The sequence below is a fragment of the Peromyscus californicus genome, unplaced genomic scaffold, assembly GCF_007827085.1.
Source record: "Peromyscus californicus insignis strain IS unplaced genomic scaffold, ASM782708v3 Scaffold_7__1_contigs__length_154581171, whole genome shotgun sequence".
Taxonomy (NCBI): Eukaryota; Metazoa; Chordata; class Mammalia; order Rodentia; family Cricetidae; genus Peromyscus; species Peromyscus californicus.
This window is the reverse complement of record NW_026294595.1, coordinates 96,558,412-96,577,926: the sequence shown is the minus strand read 5'-3', so window position 1 is coordinate 96,577,926 and position 19,515 is coordinate 96,558,412. Positions and strand designations below refer to the sequence as shown.

General features: G+C 44.8%; 1 protein-coding gene across 1 annotated transcript in view; it reads left to right on the top strand.

Moving 5' to 3' along the window:
- The window catches only part of Spg11 (SPG11 vesicle trafficking associated, spatacsin), a 73,097-nt gene that overhangs the window by 7,915 nt on the left and 45,667 nt on the right, over window positions 1-19,515 (top strand). The window contains exons 4-10 of the mRNA XM_052726410.1: window positions 1,048-1,240; window positions 5,592-5,729; window positions 6,032-6,477; window positions 9,370-9,515; window positions 13,815-13,944; window positions 17,187-17,342; window positions 17,947-18,122. Of these exons, the coding sequence (XP_052582370.1) occupies window positions 1,048-1,240; window positions 5,592-5,729; window positions 6,032-6,477; window positions 9,370-9,515; window positions 13,815-13,944; window positions 17,187-17,342; window positions 17,947-18,122 (1,385 nt within the window). The remainder of the gene's footprint in view (window positions 1-1,047; window positions 1,241-5,591; window positions 5,730-6,031; window positions 6,478-9,369; window positions 9,516-13,814; window positions 13,945-17,186; window positions 17,343-17,946; window positions 18,123-19,515) is intronic.

Sequence of the window (19,515 nt, the reverse complement as noted above, 5' to 3'; positions counted from 1 at the left end):
CAGGTGTGTGAGGCTGCTGAACATCTGAAATTGTCTAGGCATATGGATACTTAATTTTATTTAATTAGGTTTAAAAGTTGACATTGGTTCAGTTATTAGAGAGTTTAAATATATTTAGAAAAAACTTCATTTTTTTCAGACTTTTTTAAAAAACAAGGTCTCATGTAGCTAAGACTGGCCTTGTACTCTCTAGTTAGCCCAGATGACCTTTGACATTGACACATGACCCTCTGCCTCTACCTCTCAAATCCTGGGATAGCAGGCCACTATGCTCAGATTATGTGGTATGGGGGAATCGAACCCAGGACTTCATTGAACTAGATAAGCACTCTACTTACTCAGTTTTATCTCTTGCCCAGTTTCTCTTGGTGTTTCAACTGTAACTCTGTGGAGTCTAAATATGGGTAAGATATTTCTGATGAAAATTTAGAATCCAAGAACAGCGGTGGTGGCTCATTGCCTTTAATCCCAGCACTCAGGAAGCAGAGGCAGGCAGATCTCTGAGTTCAAGGTCAGCCTGGTTTACAGAGTGAGTTCCTGGAGAACTGGGGCTACATAGAGAAACTGTCTCAAAAAACCAGGAGAGACAGAGGGAGGGAGGGAGGGAGGGAGGGAGGGAGAGAGAGAGGGAGAGAGAGAGAGAGAGAGAGAGAGAGAGAGAGAGAGAGAGAGAGAAAATTTAGTATCCAAAGTTAGTTGTATTCTAAGTGTAACTTAGATTTTGGTGGCTTACAAAAAATGAAATATCTCAGCTTTTAATGTTGGTTTCATGTTGAGATGATATTTGGGTATTGGCTAAAGTATAATGTGAAATGGGGTTTACCCTGGGAAGTAGTGCCTTGGGGTCTGGAACAGCAGATTGGAAGAACTGTACATCACCATGTTATGCTGCCGGCTCCATGGTCATCTGGTTACTACATTGGAGTATGCCTCCGTCTCCAGCCCTCCTGCCATAGGTTGTAGCAATCCAGATGATAGCTCTTCCCAACCCTGTGACTTAAAGGGTCCTGTATATAAAATGGACACTTCTTTAACTCTAACTCAAAGATGTTTTTGACACTGTGGATGGCATGCATGTAGCTCGTGTGGACCTGGCTCTTCTCCAAGAAGATTCTGAGCAACAGGAGCCAGCCAGTGTTTCTTCCTTTACATCATTGAAAGTGTCTCCAGACTTAGATGTTTTGGTGATTGTCAGTTCATCCAACACTGCGATTGCTCTTAACCTAAATTTGTATTTCAGGTAGGCAAATGACTAAAATTTCTCATTTTGAGGTAAATAGACCCATAAAAGGTTTAAAATATACTCATTAGCTTTTTTTTTTTAAGCAGCTTCTTCTATGCCTTTAGATCTCATTACGGCTCTTATAGTAAGATTGTTACAGTAAAGAATGTGTATAAATGACTGCTGGCCACCTTTGTATTTTTTGGCTTGTATAGCAAAGGTTTGATTTCCACTTAAGTGGTAGTGTGTGGGGTTTATGTCATATAAATAATCAGGACTATACAGCCTCACTTTTACATATCACCCCCTTCTTTTCCCATTTAAGAGTAGAAGAGAATGGAATTTACCTGTTGTTGGATTTGCTGTTTTTGTGGCTTGGGATCCTGGCTGCACTGGGGCTCATGTTCCTCTTAAAGGAGTATGACAAGATCTATTTGGCTAGCTTTTCCGCCTGGGGATTTCCACGGGTGTTTCCCTCTGAGGAACTGAACTTGTGGCTGTCTAAGGACCTCAGCGATGCTGAACGCTTACTTATATTGCTTTTCCATTAGCTTGCCAGCTGATGTTGATTTTATAGTGTCCGTATGTAACTTGATGATCTGGAAACTGGCCTTTCAACATTTATGAGCTAACAATATTTAAGGCCATTCAAAACCATCTAGTCTTTTGATTCTACCTTGATATGAATAAGATAAATCCCTGAGTGGTTGGGGATATTTTTGATGAGTTTTATTGCCTATTGTTTGGTTCATAAAAAAGGGTAAATTTATTTTTATATACCTGCCAGGTATCTTTATAGCTGTAATGTTTTCTAAGGATCACACCCAGAACCTCAGTCATGTTCAGCAAGCAAGCACTCTACCCCTGAAATAGACTTTAAGCCCCAGTTTGTTTCAAATGGTTACTTATTTATGTTTTGACCTTATTCTAAAAATGAGTAGACATTAATGAAATTTCAGCTAGGGGAGACGTCGTGATCTGATTTGTTTGTTTGTTTAATACAAGGTCTCACTATATAGGCCAGACTGCTCTCAAACTTCTGTCTTCTTGTGTCAGCCTCCCGAATGCTGGGATCACAAGAATGGCCATCATGCCTGGCCTTATTTTGAAATCTTTGAGTGGGGCCCAGTTTCCGTAGACTGTTCTTGTCTGCCCATAGGCCGTTTCACTGATTAGTCGCGTGCTGTGGATGTAGAGTGTCTCCTGATCACTCGTTGAAAACAGAGTGACTGGTGGGAAAAGAGGAAGGTCTAGTCACCTCATGATATGCTCTGGATGTTTTAGAGTTCTGTCCCATGCCCTGAAACTAATTAGGGATCAGTCTGTCCCTAAACAAGTGCTCTGTGTTTCTTACTCACACAAATGCTGTTTAGTGCCATTTCTCTGCAGGTGACTGTCCTCATTTTTCTGAGAGTACTCTGAAGTCCAGATGGGTTTTGTCATTCATGCCTTGTACTAACTTTTCTTTCCCTGGTACAGAAACATCAGCCCTCTTCCTCATGCCCTGTTCCTCCTTTGGGACCCCATTGAACTGTGCAACTCTTTCTTGAAAGCCTGTACTCACAGGCACTCTGTCCACCAGAATCTTAGACTTATCATAACTTTCCTTCTCTTCCAGTGTGTGTGGCTTCTGCCTCCGAGCCAGGTTTAGTGCTTAACTACGTAGTTTTATAGAGTTCCTATTTTTTTTTCCTTTTTTTCCAAATGAAGTTTGCAAATGCTATTTGAGAACCCATCTAATAGTTTGTTTGTTTTTTTTTTCAGTCTTTTTCTCCCTTTTGGGATGGGACCTTGCTGTGTTGTTCAGTCTGGTCCCTGAGCTCCTGGGCTCAAGTGTTCTTCCCAGCTCAGCCTCCTGAGTAGCTGAGTTTTGTTCTGTCAATTCATTGTGAGTGGCTTTTCCTTCCATTTTACCTTAGCTGCCCATTGTCATAACCAAACCCTGAGCTTTGTCAGCATTTGGAGTCGCTCCTCCAGACCACTGCTCTACACCGATCAACACAACTTCCCAAACTTTTTAGCTGGCTTACCCAAGTACCTGCCCTCTGACCTCACTGGGATTTCCAACTAACTGACCTTCTGTGCCTCCCCCCACCTCTTCACTTCCCTCCTTTTCAAGCGTGGATCTTGTGATCCATCGTTTCAGTCAGTTTCTTGCATGCTCGCTAAACTTTGGCTCTTCTCCGTGGTAGCACTTGGCTGCCAGAATATCAGCCCTGAATGAAATCTTTATTCTGCCTTCTCGGTGCCTACCCCCAAGCAATTCTGCATTTGTGAGGAAACTGCAAAATGACTCTACGCCAACCCCCTTTTTGTAGTTTTTTGAGAGAGTTTTGCTATGTAGACCAGACTGGCCTCAAACTCAAGGTCTGCCTGCCTCTGCCTCCCAGGGCTGGGATTGTAGGTGTGTGCCACCATACCCAGACTTAGAAAAATGTTTTTAACCCTCTGTTTTCGCTCAGACCTGCTCATGTCTTTATTCATCCCTTTTCTTGAATGACCTTGCCTCCTACATTTTTATGAGGTTTCATTCCCCCCCCCCCCCCCCCCCCCCCGGGACCTTTCTCTACTTCTCTTCCTTTTCTATATTTACAGTCTCTTTTCAGTATTAGGTCCGTGTCCAGTTAACGGACAAGTAGCAGCCATTGTCCTCCCGAGTCCCTCCAGGCTGTCCTCCCCTCCACTGTTTGCACCCCAAGCCACGCCACTGTCTCCTTACCTGAGCTGCTGTAACAAACACCGGGTCAGTGTCCTTGTGTCTGCCCTCATCCCCTGAAGGACTTTTCTCCAAAGTCGTTAAAATGCCTATCTCATCAGTGGTCCAGCCACATATTCACGTGTCATCATCTCCTGGACAAATGTCAGCATCATACCTTCCTAGTTCAACACTTCCGAAGTGTGTTATGAGAGTAAACGCTTTCCTCTCTCCCTAGCTCTGTTCTGCATATGATCACGTTGTAGTTCTGCCCGACCTCTCCTTTCGCTGCCTTTTCTCCTAAAGATGAAAGTTAAGCTTCCCTGGTCGCCCACAAGGCTCCGAACCATCGGCCTCCTGCCAGATTTTCGGGCTTCCTGTCCTGTCACAGATTCGTGCTTCTCACTGGCTGTGCTCTGGCTGCCACAGTCCTTCGTTCCTCAGATGTGACAGTTCTCTTTCCACACAGCTGTCCCACCTTAACACTCTCTCTCTCTCTCTCTCTCTCTCTCTCTCTCTCTCTCACACACACACACACACACACACACACACAGAGTTCTTGTTCATTTACTGACCCTGGCTTAAATCTTGCTTTGTTATGGTATAATAAGTTATTAGAAACCTTAGCTTTGGCTGGGCGATGGTGGCACACACCTTTAATCCCAGCACTCGAGAGGCAGAGCCAGGTGGATCTCTGTGAGTTCGAGGCCAGCCTGGTCTACAGAGTGAGATCCAGGACAGGCACCAAAACTACACAGAGAAACCCTGTCTCAAAAAAAAAAAAGAAAAAAAAAAAAAAGAAAAGAAAAGAAAAAGAAAAAGGAAAAAACCTTAGCTTTGGGCTGGCTAAATGTGCACTCTATGGAATGCCTAAATCCTCTCTACCCTACTCTCCAAGTAAGTAAATAAATGTTAAAAAAAAAAATTGAACCCCGAGCTTTATGGTTAAATGAGCCTGGTTCCATGTTTCTCTTAAGCCTTAGTGTCTGTATCTGTGAAGTGGGTTATACTTCTGCAAGGCTGTTGAAAGGCCTCAAGGTCTGTGTAAATCAGCCTGACATCTGTCTGCAGTGTGCTAGACAGTGAGTGCTCTTTCCACCTTCAGAAATGAACTGCTCCATAGAGTCCAATTCTTTTTGTTGGTGTTGTTAAATTTTTTTATTTTTATTTTTTTGTATAAAAGGGTGTTCTGCCTGCACGTATGTCTGTGTATCATGTGTGCAGTGCCTGCAGAGACTGGAGTTGCAGACAGTTACAAGCCATGTGGGTGCTGGGAACTGAACCCAGGTCTCCTGGAAGAGCAGCCAGTGCTGTTAACCACTGAGCCGTCTCTCCAGCCCATAGAGTCAAGTTCTTGACGCTGACTTTATCACTGTTCTACAAGGGAGGTTAGAGAGACTACAATCTTAGGAATATAATATTTATGCTGTTCTTCTCTGTATCCCATGTCCATTTCCTATTAAAAAGTTTCATACACTCTATTTTGATCATATTCCTTCCCTTTCCCAGCTCTTGCAGATCCTCCCCACCCAACTGTGTGATCTCTCTCTCCTGATCTCCCTCTCTCTCAAAAAATTTCAAAACAAGCAAACTAAAAAAATCCAGAAGCACTTGTGACACAAATTTGGGGTTGTTTATCATTTTTTGATACAGCTACCTTTTTTTCCAATGTAGGCAACACCCAGGACACCTACTGTGTGAAAGAACACTGGAAGACCTTCCTATTGAAGGGCCTACTGGAATAGATGAAGACGACCTTGTTAACTCTGTCCACAACATGAAACTGACCAAGGTTTCCTTTCAAGTTGATAGGTATAAACACTTAGGATTTAGTGTATTGCCATTATTTTTGTCCTTCTGACATTATATTTTCATGAAAAGTCTCTACATGGCAGATACTATTATTTATTTGTTTGTTTGTTTATTTGGAGGCAATGTAGTCCTAGCTGATTTGCAGTTTGCTATGTAGAGCAGGTTGGCCTTCAACTCAGAATCATCCTCCTGCCTCTGCCTCCCACTATAGGTGGAAGCTGCGGTTCCAAGTGTCTTTACCCTAGCTCGCATTTGACTTGGTGCCTTTACTGTAATGGTGTTAAGTCTGCCCTGTCTCCTAGGTCTTGGAGGGCCCAGCTGTCATCCCTGAATGAGACAGCGAGGAGCTCCAAACCAGAGGTTTCCTGTTGTGCTCCGTGGTTCCAGGGTGTTCGGCGTTTGGAGTCCCCGGAATCTGGTAACCACACTCCCATTGTGCCAGACCATGTGTTCATCCCAGGAGATGTTGTGTGTGGCCAGTGTGCTTTTCCGCAGGAGCACATCAAGACTAGTGATCCAAGAAGACCGTGGGAGACAATGCAGCTGAGCGAACAAGAGCAGCCCTCCGAGCTCCAGTGCATGTCTGTGACGGGATTTACGGCACTGTTTACTCGGGCAGTAGGAACCGCCAGCTGCACCATTGTCCTCTGGGACCTGGAGACCCAGAGCATGCAGTGTTTTTCTCTCGGCCAGAAGTGTGCTCCTGTGGATAGCAGTGGAGACCAGCAGCTGTGCCTTGTTTTGACAGGTGGGCGTGTCTGTATCTGATTGGAATACACTGCTTAGAGGTGTAACTGCTTTCTTAAAATTACACTTACTTGTTTCTCGTGTGTGTGTGCATGCACGCACCCACGAATGCCAAAGCACTCGTGTGGAGGTCAAGGACAACTTGTGGGAGCTGGTTCTCTTCTTCCACCATGTGGCTCCCAGGGATTGAACTCTGGTTCATCAGGCTTGGCGGTCTTTTTTCACACTGAGCTCTCTTGCCAGCCCAAGGTGTGACCTCTCAATGTATTTCACATCTGGTGCCTTGCTGCCAGCATGTGCCCAGTCTTACTGCAAAGTGGTCCTTATTCTGGGAGGAAACTTGGTGTTGTTCTCTGTAACACTGTCCTATGTGTCTTAATTTATTTTATGTGTGTGGGTGTTTTGTTGGCATTCATGCTTGGGGCCAGCAGAGGCCATAAGAGGGCATCAGATCCTCTGGGTCTGGAGTTCCAGACAATTGTGAGCTGCCATGTGGGCCCCTCAGAAAGAGCACCCAGTGTTCTTAACCACTGAGTCATCCCTCCAGCCCTGTGTTTAATTTAAATAATTTCTCTTCAGCTTAATGTTAATACTAGGTAGTAAGAGTAATGTGGGCTGAATTTTTAACTCGGAGAAACCTCCTCTGACTTGAGTCTACACAACAGAGGTTACGAGCCAGCCGATTATGGGCCATGTGTATGTTGCCTATTCATTTTGGTTGGCACTGACTGGAGTTTTATTTTATTTGGTTTTAAAGCAGGGTCTCACATAGTCCCAGCTGACCTCAAACTTGCTGTGTGTGTAACTGATACTGGTCTTAAACGCTGATCCTAGGCTAGGCGGTGGTGGCACACACCTTTAATCCCAGGACTTGGAAGGCAGAGGCAAGCAGATCTCTGAGTTCGAGGCCAGCCTGGTCTACAAAGCAAGTTCCAGGGCAGCTGGTACTGATACACAGAGAAACCCTGTCTCAAAACCAAAACCAAAACAGAAACCACTGATCCTACCGTCTGTATCTTTCAGTTCTTAGAACTACAGGCCTACGCCACCACACCTAGCTTAGATAACAAAAATATAAAGTGCAAAGTGACAGATTTATACAAAATCTGGATCTGTAGCTGTTAGTGCTGTAGCATACTGGACCTGCATTTCTGCATAGAAATTTATGTGTTGGGGTGAAGTTGGGTTCTCTGGTGGGCTGGTGAATTTCTGGTTGGGGTTCTCTGGTGGCTGTTGTATTTCTGGTTGGGGTTCTCTGGTGGCTGTTGAATTTCTGGTTGGGGTTCTCTGGTGGCTGTTGTATTTCTGGTTGGGGTTCTCTGGTGGTTGTATTTCTAGTTGGGGTTCTCTGGTTGCTGTTGTATTTCTGGTTGGGGTTCTCTGGTGGCTGTTGTATTTCTGGTTGGGGTTCTCTGGTGGCTGGTGAATTTCTGGTTGGGGTTCTCTGGTGGCTGGTGAATTTCTGGTTGGGGTTCTCTGGTAGCTGTTGAATTTCTGGTTGGGGTTCTCTGGTGGCTGTTGTATTTCTGGTTGGGGTTCTCTGGTGGCTGCTGAATTTCTTGTTGGGGTTCTCTGGTTGCTGTTGTATTTCTGGTTGGGGTTCTCTGGTGGCTGTTGTATTTCTGGTTGGGGTTCTCTGGTGGCTGTTGTATTTCTGGTTGGGGTTCTCTGGTGGGCTGGTGAATTTCTGGTTGGGGTTCTCTGGTGGCTGGTGAATTTCTGTTTGGGGTTCTCTGGTGGCTGTTGTATTTCTGGTTAGATTTTTCTTACACTTCCCTGACCTCCCTGGCCCCTGTGCTGCCATTATAGGGCAGTTTACATATAGGATGCATTCACTCAGCGTAGGTGCTAGAACCTCTACAAAGGTGTTGAGTATTGTGTGGGATTCAGCTGCTGTATTTCTTCTTCAGCTCCTAGTTTTCTGTTTTTGTTTTACTTTGCTTTTTTTAAAGACAGAATCTCACAGCTTAGCCCTAGCCGGCCAGGAACTTGCTATGTAGACCAGACTGGTCTCAAACCTGTGGCCATCCCCTCCTTGTCAACCTGATACCTCAGCTGAGAAAATGCCCTTCAGACTTGCCTACAGGCAATCTGGTTGGAGGCATTTTCTCAGTTAATGATTGATTTTGGAGAGCCCAGGCCACTGTGGATGGTGCCACCTTGGGCAGTTGGACTGGGTTATATAAAAAGCAGGCTGAGGGGCTGGAGTGATGGATCCGCAGTTAAGAGCATTTGTTGCTCTTGCAGAAGATCTGGGTTCGATTCTCAGCACCCATATGGTGCCTCACAATCATGTATAATTCCAGTTTCAGGGAATCCCAACAGGCATGCACGTGGTGCACATACATGCGTACAGAAAAACATCATATACATAAAATAAAATTAAAATAAAAAAAGCAGACTGACCAAGCCCTGGGGAGCAAGCCAGTAAGCAGTACTCCTTCATGGCCTCTGCTTCAGTTTCTTCAGATTCCTGCCCTGGCTTCCCTTCAAAAAATGAATGAAGGTAAATTTTAGTATGAAATAAACCTTTTCTCTCCAAGTTTGGTCATGGTGTTTTATCACAGCAGTAAAATAATTAATACACAGGGTAATTCACATGCACACATACATACATACGGATATTTAAATTTTTTCTTTAAGATAGGGTCTCTATAGCCCTGACTGGCCTGGAACTCACTTTGTAAACCAAATAGGCCTAGATTTTACAGATTCACCTGCCTCTCCCCACCAAGTACTGGAGTAAAAGACATGCACCACCATACTCAGCTCAATATATGTATTTTAGCTATAGTATGGAAATATTAGGTAATTCAAAATTAATTTCTAAGTCATAATTCTAAGATCTAAATTCTTACTAATTTAGTAATGCTAACTTTTATTTTTCCCATAGAAAATGGTCTCTCTCTGATTGTGTTTGGTCTGACTCAAGAGGAGTTTTTGAACAGACTGATGATCCATGGAAGTGCCAGCACTGTGGACTCCCTGTGTCATCTCAATGGTTGGGGACGGTGCTCAATTCCTATACACGCTCTGGAGGTAACAGTGAGACCTGTCCCACTTCACTTGCTGTGTAAATGATGACTGAGAGAATTCATATTTTTCCGTCTTTACCCTTCATCTCTCCAGGGTTGACTATTTGTTTTCTTAACTCTTATTACTCTTACTGGCTCTAAAGATAGAAAATAATAAGAAATAGTATTTTAAAAAGATAACATGACAGAAATGTAGGCAATAGTAAGCTGATATGATGAGAAGCAAGCTATGGAGAACAGAGTAGAAATGATCTTTTATTTCTGTATTCCTTTCTATACAGCTTTAGAATATATAATCTGAATTTATATAGCATTTTACAGTTCACATATTCTTTTCTGTATATTTCTAATTTGGTCCTGAAACAATCACATGAACTACCCATGCATGACTAAGTAATTTTTCTTCTTTCTCTGTCTCTCTGTCTCTGTCTGTCTCTCTGTTTCTGTCTGTCTCTCTGTCTGTCTCTGTCTCTCTGTCTCTGTCTCTGTCTCTGTCTCTGTCTCTCTCTCTCTCTCTCTCTCGATTAAGAAAGAGACACAGAGTGGCCAGTTGAGTAACCACAATATTCTAATAAAAAAGGAACTAGAGTAAGAGTCAGGGTGTTTCTGCATCACGGTACAGCCTCTGAAAGGCTTTTGGTTGGTTGGTTGGTTGGTTGTTTTTAAGATAAGAGTATCTCAGGCCAGTCTCAGACTTGCTATGTATCCAAGACTGGCCTTGATCTCGTGATCTTCTTACTTCTACCTCCTGAGATCTGTGTGTGTAGGGGTGTGTGTGTATGTGTGTGTAGGGATATGTGTACATGAGTGCAGGTGCCCTTGGAGACCAAACAAGGGCATCATATCCCCCAAAGCTGTTGTTACAGGCAGTTGTGAGACGCCATGTAGGTGCTGGGAACTGAACCCAGGTCCTCTGCAGACCATTATGCATTCTTATCCACTGAGCCATCTCTAGGCCCTTTCCAACCTTTTAAATTCTTTTTTTCACCCCTCACCCAATTCATGACATTGTGTTGCATGTGCATGTAAAAAGATATATTCCTATACTGATCACACATAAACTACATGCATGTGTCATTTCTGGAGGTCATTAAATTTTTAGAGGAGAAGTCTCTCAAATGAGAGCAAATAAGCTGAGAAAATGAGAAAAAAACGAGTCCAAGTGGTAAAGATGAATTCCACAGACCTGTGGCTCCTGTCTTTTATGATTATGAGGTGAGGTCTCCCTACATAGCCCAAGCTGGCCTGGAACTCACAATCCTCCTGCCTTGGACCCTGTGCCCCCTTTCCTCCCCAGTCCTGGTATCATATGTGTGCCACATCCACCTTCTCCTCTCTTTGAATGTACCAGTGTGTGCTCTGAATGTGCCGAGTTAAAACTCCCAGTGTGAAGCAGAAGGCTGCCATGGATGGGGCTGTTGTGACTAAGAGTTCGGGGTAGACAGCTATAAAGCAAGCAGGGGGCACCATTGGGTGCTGGCCATGCATCCGCTCCAAATAGACCAAACTCTCCCAGTCTAGATGGACTCAACAGCTGATCTGGGTCTGTAAATCATTCCTACTTCATTGTGTTCTATTTTGTCCCATATTTGTTCATTATACTAGTTCATAATTAGGGCAAAGTGAGAGGTTCAGCTAGTCCAAGTATGCTTACATATACTTCAAACTGTCTGACTCAAACATTTTTATTCTTCTGAAAATACAACTAATTTCTTCCTCTATTTTTACAGTAAACAGTAAGTCAGCTAAAGAGATGAGTGGGGTTTGGGGCTAAGGATTGCCACCACCTTTGGGCACAAGACTACTGAGTGAGTTGGCAGCTTATGGACAGGACCAGCTAGTAGACCCCTCTCCAGGAAGACCCTGCAGCACCCGAGGCATTGCTGATACAGCAGCTCAGAGTTGGAGTCACATAGGAATCATTCATAATGAGTTGTTTCTTGTTCATAGTTCCCAAATATCTTCATTTTAGCTGCCAGGTTTCTTTAACTTTTTTTTAGATTTATTTATTTTATTTTCTATGTATGGGGGTTTTACCTACATGTGTGTGGCTGGTGCTCATGGAGGTCAGAAGAGGGCTTTGGATGCCATGGAATTGGAATTACAGATGGTTTAAGGCAATATGTAGGTGTTGGGAATCAAACCCAGGTCCTTTGAGAGAGTAAAAGTGATCTTAACCATTGAGCTATCTCTCCAACCCCAAGCTTTGCAGTGTTTAACTTGATTAGGTTTTCTGTCCAGCTTTCTGACATTGCTTTCATCCATATACAGTATGTCATCAAGTGTGGCCAAGTCTTCTTTGGAAGCCTGACTTGCCTTACGGGCTGTGCTAATGGCTACGATTGGGGAGCTTACAGTCTAAGTCTGGGTGCTGCTGTTATTAATGGAAACAGAGAATTTTGCAAAGCCAATGATATGGAAATGCCAGTATAGTGACGTGAGGGGCAGTTCATGGTCATTTCCTGCAGCCATGTTGGTCTCAGGTGGCTATAGTTGTTCTTATGTCTTTATAACTCTGAGGTTGCATCAGGTTTGGAGATGTCATGCATTTTGCTTCCTTTCTCCTAAGGCCTTTTGACCTCCCTCAACTCCCCAAGTAATCTAAGTAAAAATTGGAAGTCCTTTTTTATTCTTTATTTTTGTTTTTGAGATACTAAAGATCCAGCTCTGGACCTTGTGCACACTAGGCAAGAGCATAATCTACCACTGACACACGTTCCAGGTTTTTATTTAATTTTTTAACTCAGGATCAGCTAACTTATTAGTATCCTGCTATAAGATTTCAATTCAAATAGATCACAGCTTCTTGTAGGAGAGCCCAACTACTGAGCTTTGGATGGAGAGGTTTGGTTTTTTTGTTGTTGTTTGTTTTTTGTTTTTTGTTTTTTTTTGGTTTTTCGAGACAGGGTTTCTCTGTGTTGTTTTGGTGCCTGTCCTGGATCTCACTCTGTAGACCAGGTTGGCCTCGAATTCACAGAGATCCACCTGGCTCTGCCTCCTGAGTGCTGGGATTAAAAGCATGTGCCACCACTGCCCAGCTTGGAAGAGTTTCCAGTAGCCTGTTTCTGCTGGGACAGAAACTGTTATGGAATTATAGCCTAGGAAACCTCACTCTGTGGGTCCTAGTGTGCTAGGGTCAACCTTCGCTCAGAGTTCAGCCAGAGCTAGGGATGGAAGCCAGTGGGAGACTTGCCCAGCATACCCAGAGCCCCAACTTCAATCCCCAACAGTAAGTGGTTGAGGCAGAAGTCTCTCAGCAGAGTGATAGAAAAGCAAGAAAGGCATTTATTTCAGTGTGGCCAACCCTGAGGAGAGCGGGCCAGGGAGGTTAGCATCTTAAGTCTTGTCCTCCAGGTGCTGACAGTGGTTTGGGGAAAAGGACAAAGGCAGGGGCTAAGACGTCCGTGTGGTGAACAGTGCTGGCCCGGCTGTGATCCGGGTTACCTCAGGTCTAGTTATGCAGGGTTCCGCTGGCGTTGAGGATCGTTATCGCTCGAGAGGGACAATGTCAGTTTCCGTAGTGGGTGGTTGACTGTGCAAGTCTAATTGTTCCTAGACCTTTATGTGAGCTAAGGAAGACAAAGGACATTCGAGAACAAGTTAGTCAAATGGTCGGAATTCACTAGGACCCAGGTACTCATACAAAGTAAAGATGGCGCCGGGCGGTGGTGGCGCACGCCTTTAATCCCAGCATTCGGGAGGCAGAGCCAGGCGGACCTCTGTGAGTTTGAGGCCAGCCTGGGCTACCAAGTGAGTCCTAGGAAAGGCGCAAAGCTACACAGAGAAACCCTGTCTCGAAAAACCAAAAAAAAAAAAAAAAACCAAAAAAAAACAAAGTAAAGATGGCTCATTTGTTTGGTGTCTCTGCTCATTAAACTCGGAAGTTTAAAAAAATTTGCCCTCCCCTGTAGATGTAATTCAGTGGTCTTATTAAACAAGAAACACAGAGCTGATTCAGAGAAGAAAGCCAAGAGGTCAGAGCCAAGAGCCTCACCCTTCCTGATTCAGGGATCCTCCTCAGCCTAGAGAGCTCTCCGAAAAGGGAGCCCTCCTTCCTGTGTGTCTGTCTCTAGTCTCTCTTTTTCTGGCTTCTGATTGGTTGTAAACCCAATCATGTGACTGCCTCGTCACTGCTTGTATGTACCGCCCTCCAGGTCCTTAAAGGCGTACACCACCACTGCCACGCACTTGCTATGGCTCTAATAGCTCTGACCCCAGGCAACTTTATTTATACCACCACACTCCCCAACCCCCAGCACACACAGAATAAAACTTCTCTGCTTTCTTTCCTCTCCATGTTTAGGCTGGCATAGAAAATCGGCAGCTGGACACAGTAGATTTCTTCTTGAAGAGCAAGGAAAATCTTCTTACTCCATCTTCAAAGTCTGTTCCTGATCAGCTGCATCACTTTCCATCCCAGTTATATTTAAGACGTAAGTAAAATATTTCTATGTGCATACTATCATTTTAGATGTTTTCAAATTACTACAGTTTTTATAATTTATGTGTATATGTGGCCACATTTGTGTAGGTGCCTGGGGAGGCCCAAAGAGGGATCCCCTGGAACTAGAGTTATACATGGTTGTAAGCTACCTGACATGGTCCTAGGAGTGGAACCCCTGTCCTGCGAAAAAGCAGCCAGTGCTCTGGACTGCTGAGCTGTCTCTCCACCCCCATTACTGTGTTTTCTAATGGCCTTTTTGCTTATCAGAACTCATTTACAGAGCGTATGAACTTGGAGGGAACTTGTCAGAGTTTGTAAATGTTCTCACTGTAGGGCTGGAGGTGCTCGGTGCTGGTGCACTGTCTGCTGAGCGTGGGGCACTTCTTCAGTCCTAGAAGAGCGCTGCCCTGGTGACTACAGTGTTTACTGTTCATACCCTGTGCTGTGCGCTGGATTTTCATATGGAAGGACAAGATGGTCTTTTAGTCTCAAGAGGATGATGTGTGAAGGGGTATGAAACTCTTCAGGAACTAGCCATCTTCACGCTGAGATGTGCGTTGACAGCTTGACTTTGAATTACAGAGTTGTGTGGATTTTACAGAGTCTGGGATTTGTTATGAAGAAATTTCTCTGTAATTTCACTGACTCGTGTACATTTTTGCTACTTTAACAATTCTTCAAGATTTTGGCTTTTCTTAACAAATGAGGAGCTTAACATTCTTGAACCAGGTAGCCAAATAACACAATGGTTCTCAACCTGTGGGTTGTGACCCCTTTGGTGTTGCATATCAGATATTTACATTATGATTCATAACAGTAGCAAAATTACAGCTATGAAGTAGCAACAAAAATAAGTTTATGGTTGGGGGTCACCGCAACATAAGGAACTGTATTAAAGGGTTGCAGTGTTAGGAAGGTTGAGAACCTACTTTAAAGGGACTATGTAATAAAGCATGTTTCCCCCTGTACACATAGTATTATAATCTGTTTTTCTCCCTCTTGATATATATTGTATATATCTTTGTACAATAATATATATGGTTATTAATTGTAGTGACATAGAATTTCTTTGTATAGACCTATCATAATTTACCCAGCCAAATTCTTATTACATGTATAGAGTGATTCCAGTTTTTTTGAGACCGAGGCTCACTGTGTAGCCCAGGCTAACCTTGAACTCAGGAAATAGTCTAGGTCAGCCTCTAGCTTGTGGTCTTCCTGCTTCAGCCTCTCCAGTGCTGGGGTTACAGTGTGTACCACCACACCTGGTTTAAACTAGTAGCTGCATGACATAAATGTTCATTCTGTCTCTGTCTTCGTCTGTGTGTGTGTGTGTGTGTATGTGTGTGTGTGTGTGTGTGTGTGTGCGCGCGCGCCTATGTATAGTCATTTACTTGGGATAAATTCTAGATGCAGAATTTTCAGCTCTAAGAGTATTGGCTTACTTTGCTGCAATATGCAGTTGAAATTGCCTTAATAAATTGTCCTCAGACAAGTTTTATGAATTTTCACTTTAGTTACATGGAGAAAATGGCAATCTCTTCATTGATGTGTGTTCTCATGATATATGAGTAAACATTTTTTCCTCTTAATATTATCCCCAGCTAGAGAGATGCTCAGCTGTTAAAAGTGCTTATCACTCTTGCAGAGGACCCAGGTTCAGTTCCCAGCACCCACGTCAGGTGGCTCACAATCTCCTGCAACTCTAGCTCCAAGAGATCCAATACCTCTTACCTGTGGTTAAAAGTAAGAAAGAGGGGCACTGTTGTTAAGAGCACTCAGTGCTCTTCTAAAGGACCTGGGTTCAATTCCCAGCACCCACATAGTGGCTCACAGCTGTCTGTAACTCCAGTTTCAGGGGATCTGATGTCCTCTTCTGGTCTCCTTGGGCACCAGGCACACACAATGGTACATATACATACATGTGAGCAAAACACTCATACATATAAAATAAATAAAATGGGCATCCTGTCAGTCAGGCATGGTGTTGCATGCCTGTAATTCCAGCCTTTCTAGAGGTGGGAAGGGAGGATTGCAAGTTCAGAGCTTGTCTGTGCCACCTAGTAAGTTTGAAGGAAGCTGGGATTGTATAAGACCTTGTCTTAAAAGAAACAAAACCAGGCACAGGGCTTTAATTCGAGTACTTGGGAGGCAGAAGCAGGCAGATTGCTGTGGATTAAAGGACAGGACCTGATTTATAATATAGTGAGCTCGAGGCCAGCCAGCCAGGGCTACATAGTGAGACCCTGTCTTAAAACAAAACAAAAACCAGAAACAGAACGAAATTCATAAACTATTTCCTCCCTCCCCCATCTCTCTCCCTCTCCCTTCCCCCTCCCTCTCCCTCCTCCCTTCTCTCTACCCACCCCTCTTTGTGTGCTGAGGATCAAGCCCAGGACTTCGCACATGCTAGGCGAGTGCTCTGCCACTGAGCTGCACTCCCAACCAACCTTGTCTTGATCGCAGGGTTGGCTTTTCTCCCTCTTGGATGTGCTTTATAGTGCCTCTCAGTTAGAGACATACACATGGTTTAATTCTCAGGAGAAGACTTGGTTTGTGCTGTTGAGTAGTGTCCTGTCAGCAGTTGCAGGGTCACAGTTCACTCATACTGTTGGACAGTCTTGACTTCTGTTCTCTTACCTGCACTGCTAAAGGTAGAAATGGATCTGGAACCAGATGCATGGGAAGAAGCTTCGCTTACTTCCCTGGGCCCGTGTTTCCCATAACTCTTGCTCACATGCAACTGCAAAGCGGGGCGGATGCTGAGATAAGCAGGAATCACCCGAGAGGGCCCCCAGGCTTGAAGAGGGGTCGGGGTGTTCTGCACGCCTGTCCTCTGCATGCCTGTCTGAGTGGCTTTGCAGTCACAGAGCTTAAGCTCAAAAATGGCTCTGCCACTTTATTCCCTTTCAGAATTAGCTTGGGTGAGTGACTTACTCTCTCTGCACCTCAGGCTCCTGTCTGTGGAAAGGAAGTTAGCACTTGCTGGGTGTTGAAAAGAAAAAAAAATGAGTTTATAAAACACCAAGTCTGCAAAATAATAGTAGTAATACCAGTCAGTGTTCATTAGTGACTGTAGTCATTGACGTTTGCAAGTAATAAGCCTTCATGAGGAGTGAGCTTGTCCAAGCCATTGGACCTTGTTTATGCATTTGAGAATATTGGAACCAACATATGGGTGTGCTAATGCGGAGGAGGTCGTCTCCGTGTTAATTTCTTCCTGTGTTCCAGAGGTGGAAGAGATGACGCCCGCACTGGATTTGCTTTGCTCAGCGATTAGAGAAAGTGACTCTGAGACCCAGAGCAAACACTTTGCCGAGCAGCTGCTTCACCTCACACTGTCTTTCCTTAACAAGCACATCAAGGAGCTCTTCCTTCACACCGCAGGTGAGAACAGCACTGAGGGTGGGCCATGCCTTTCCTGTCAGAACAGAGTCAGGGAAACCTCAATGAAGAGAGTGCACACCCCAGTGAGCCAGGGGCACACCCCAGTGAAGAAGACGGAGTAAAGGAACGGGTTTGATACTACGAGCACTGGCAGGAAGATCTAAGGATAATCTGTGCAGAGTGAAGAGGACTGTGCTAAATGCAGCTGCTTGTAGAAAGGGAAAAACACCTCGGGTTTACTGTTTGAAAATACTTGTTTTGAAATTTGACAGTTTCCAGAATTCCTTTCAACAAGTTGTAGTGTGTTCTCCCTCCCTTTTTTCCCCAAGCCTGTTTACACATGCAAACACACCTATACTCATGCACACACACTCACTCACACACATGCATATGCCAATTAGAAAACTGGTGTTTTGCCGGGCGGTGGTGGCGCACGCCTTTAATCCCAGCACTCGGGAGGCAGAGCCAGGCGGATCTCTGTGAGTTCGAGGCCAGCCTGGGCTACCAAGTGAGTTCCAGGAAAAGGCGCAAAGCTACACAGAGAAACCCTGTCTTGAAAAAACCAAAAAAAAAAAAAAAAAAAGAAAACTGGTGTTTTTCGCAGAGACAGACGAGCATCTACAGAAAGGAGTGGACATTCTGACCAGCTACATCAACGAACTTCGAACTTTCATGATAAAGTTCCCATGGAAGCCAGCAGATGCTACTGAGGAGTACGATGTAAACAAAGATGTCCTCACAGTAAAGGAGGGCAAAATTTGGGAGAAACTCAGCTTTGAGGTAAATGAGTACTCATCATATCTCTTTGCCAGGTTCAGATAGCCTAAGAAAACACCAGAAGCAACAAATTTAGAGTCTGTACACTATGATGTGGAATCTGGCCAGAGTTTTCGGTTTTACTGATGTGGGTTCTCTGGGCATGGTTTCAAATCTGTACCTCTAGGTCCTGCTAATTTAATGCTGCACGTAGGCAGGTGCCCTGTGATGCCGTATCAGCCACAGGATCAGCCCTAAGCCATCTCAGGGGCAACTCCCAGCGGTCCTGCCTCTGGCTTGGGCCTGGAACTTGGTTAGAATTTTATTTATTTTGGAGACAGGGTCTCACTATCCCAGGCTTTCCTTGAACTCGTTTTGTAACCCAGGGTGGGCACAAACTCCTGATCCTCCCACCCTAGCCTCCCCAGCTGGGGGTGGTTGGCATGTACCACCATCCTCTCCAGGGCACTTTGGCCTCATGCATTGATGACTTGTGGATAAACAGACTTTCTTCTGGCAGTTAGATCTTAGGGATGTCCTCTGACATCATTACTAGGAAGCCCCTTGAGTCCTACTTATTACAAATCCTAATGAACACTGTTGCCATTTAAATCTTCCATCTGTCCATCTGTCCGATTCTCTTTTCGCAGTAGTAATTAGTTACAAATGTGCTAATGTGCTGCCGAGTGGTTGACGGGGCGGGGGAGGGGGGGCTGGGAGAGTGGCTCCCCCTCCACAGAGTGTGGTGTTGGAGAGGCCGAGCCAGTGACCTGCTGCACATGCTGACAGCAGCCAAGGGAACAGGGTATAGCAGAGCTTTGGCGTCCTCAGGACTGCTGTGGAGGGCGGAGGGCAGGAGCCTGGGGGGACTGCTTCTCCTTGCTCTCTTCCTGGCTCTCTACCCAGAAGCTTGCTGTTCTTGCTCAGTTTTGGCTGCTGTCTGTCTGCTTTACAGGTCTCTTTTCTCGTGGTCTTCCCATTAGTGTTTTCTAGAGCACTAGCAACACTCCCCAGTTCTTCTTTCTCAAAATCACTGATTTTTAACTCCCTCCCTCCCTCCCTCCCTCCCTCCCTCCCTCCCTCCCTCCCTCCCTCCCTCCCTCCCTCTCTCTCTCTCTCTCTCTCTCTCTCTCTCTCTCTCTCTGTATCGAGGGGGACTGCAGTTAACTGTGATGTAAGCTGTGAACTCTTTCTCCAGAACCCTACGTGTGCATGTGTCCACACACTTTCGCACATGGATAATGTGATTTACAGGTGCCGTTAAGGCCTCCATTAAGAATGACAGACAGACAGACAGATCTCTTGAGTTTGAGGCCAGCCTGGTCTACAGAGCGAGTTCCAGGACAGCCAGGGCTACACAGAGAAACCCTGTCTCAAAAAGCAAACAAACAAGAAAGCCTGCCTTCTGTTCTCCCGG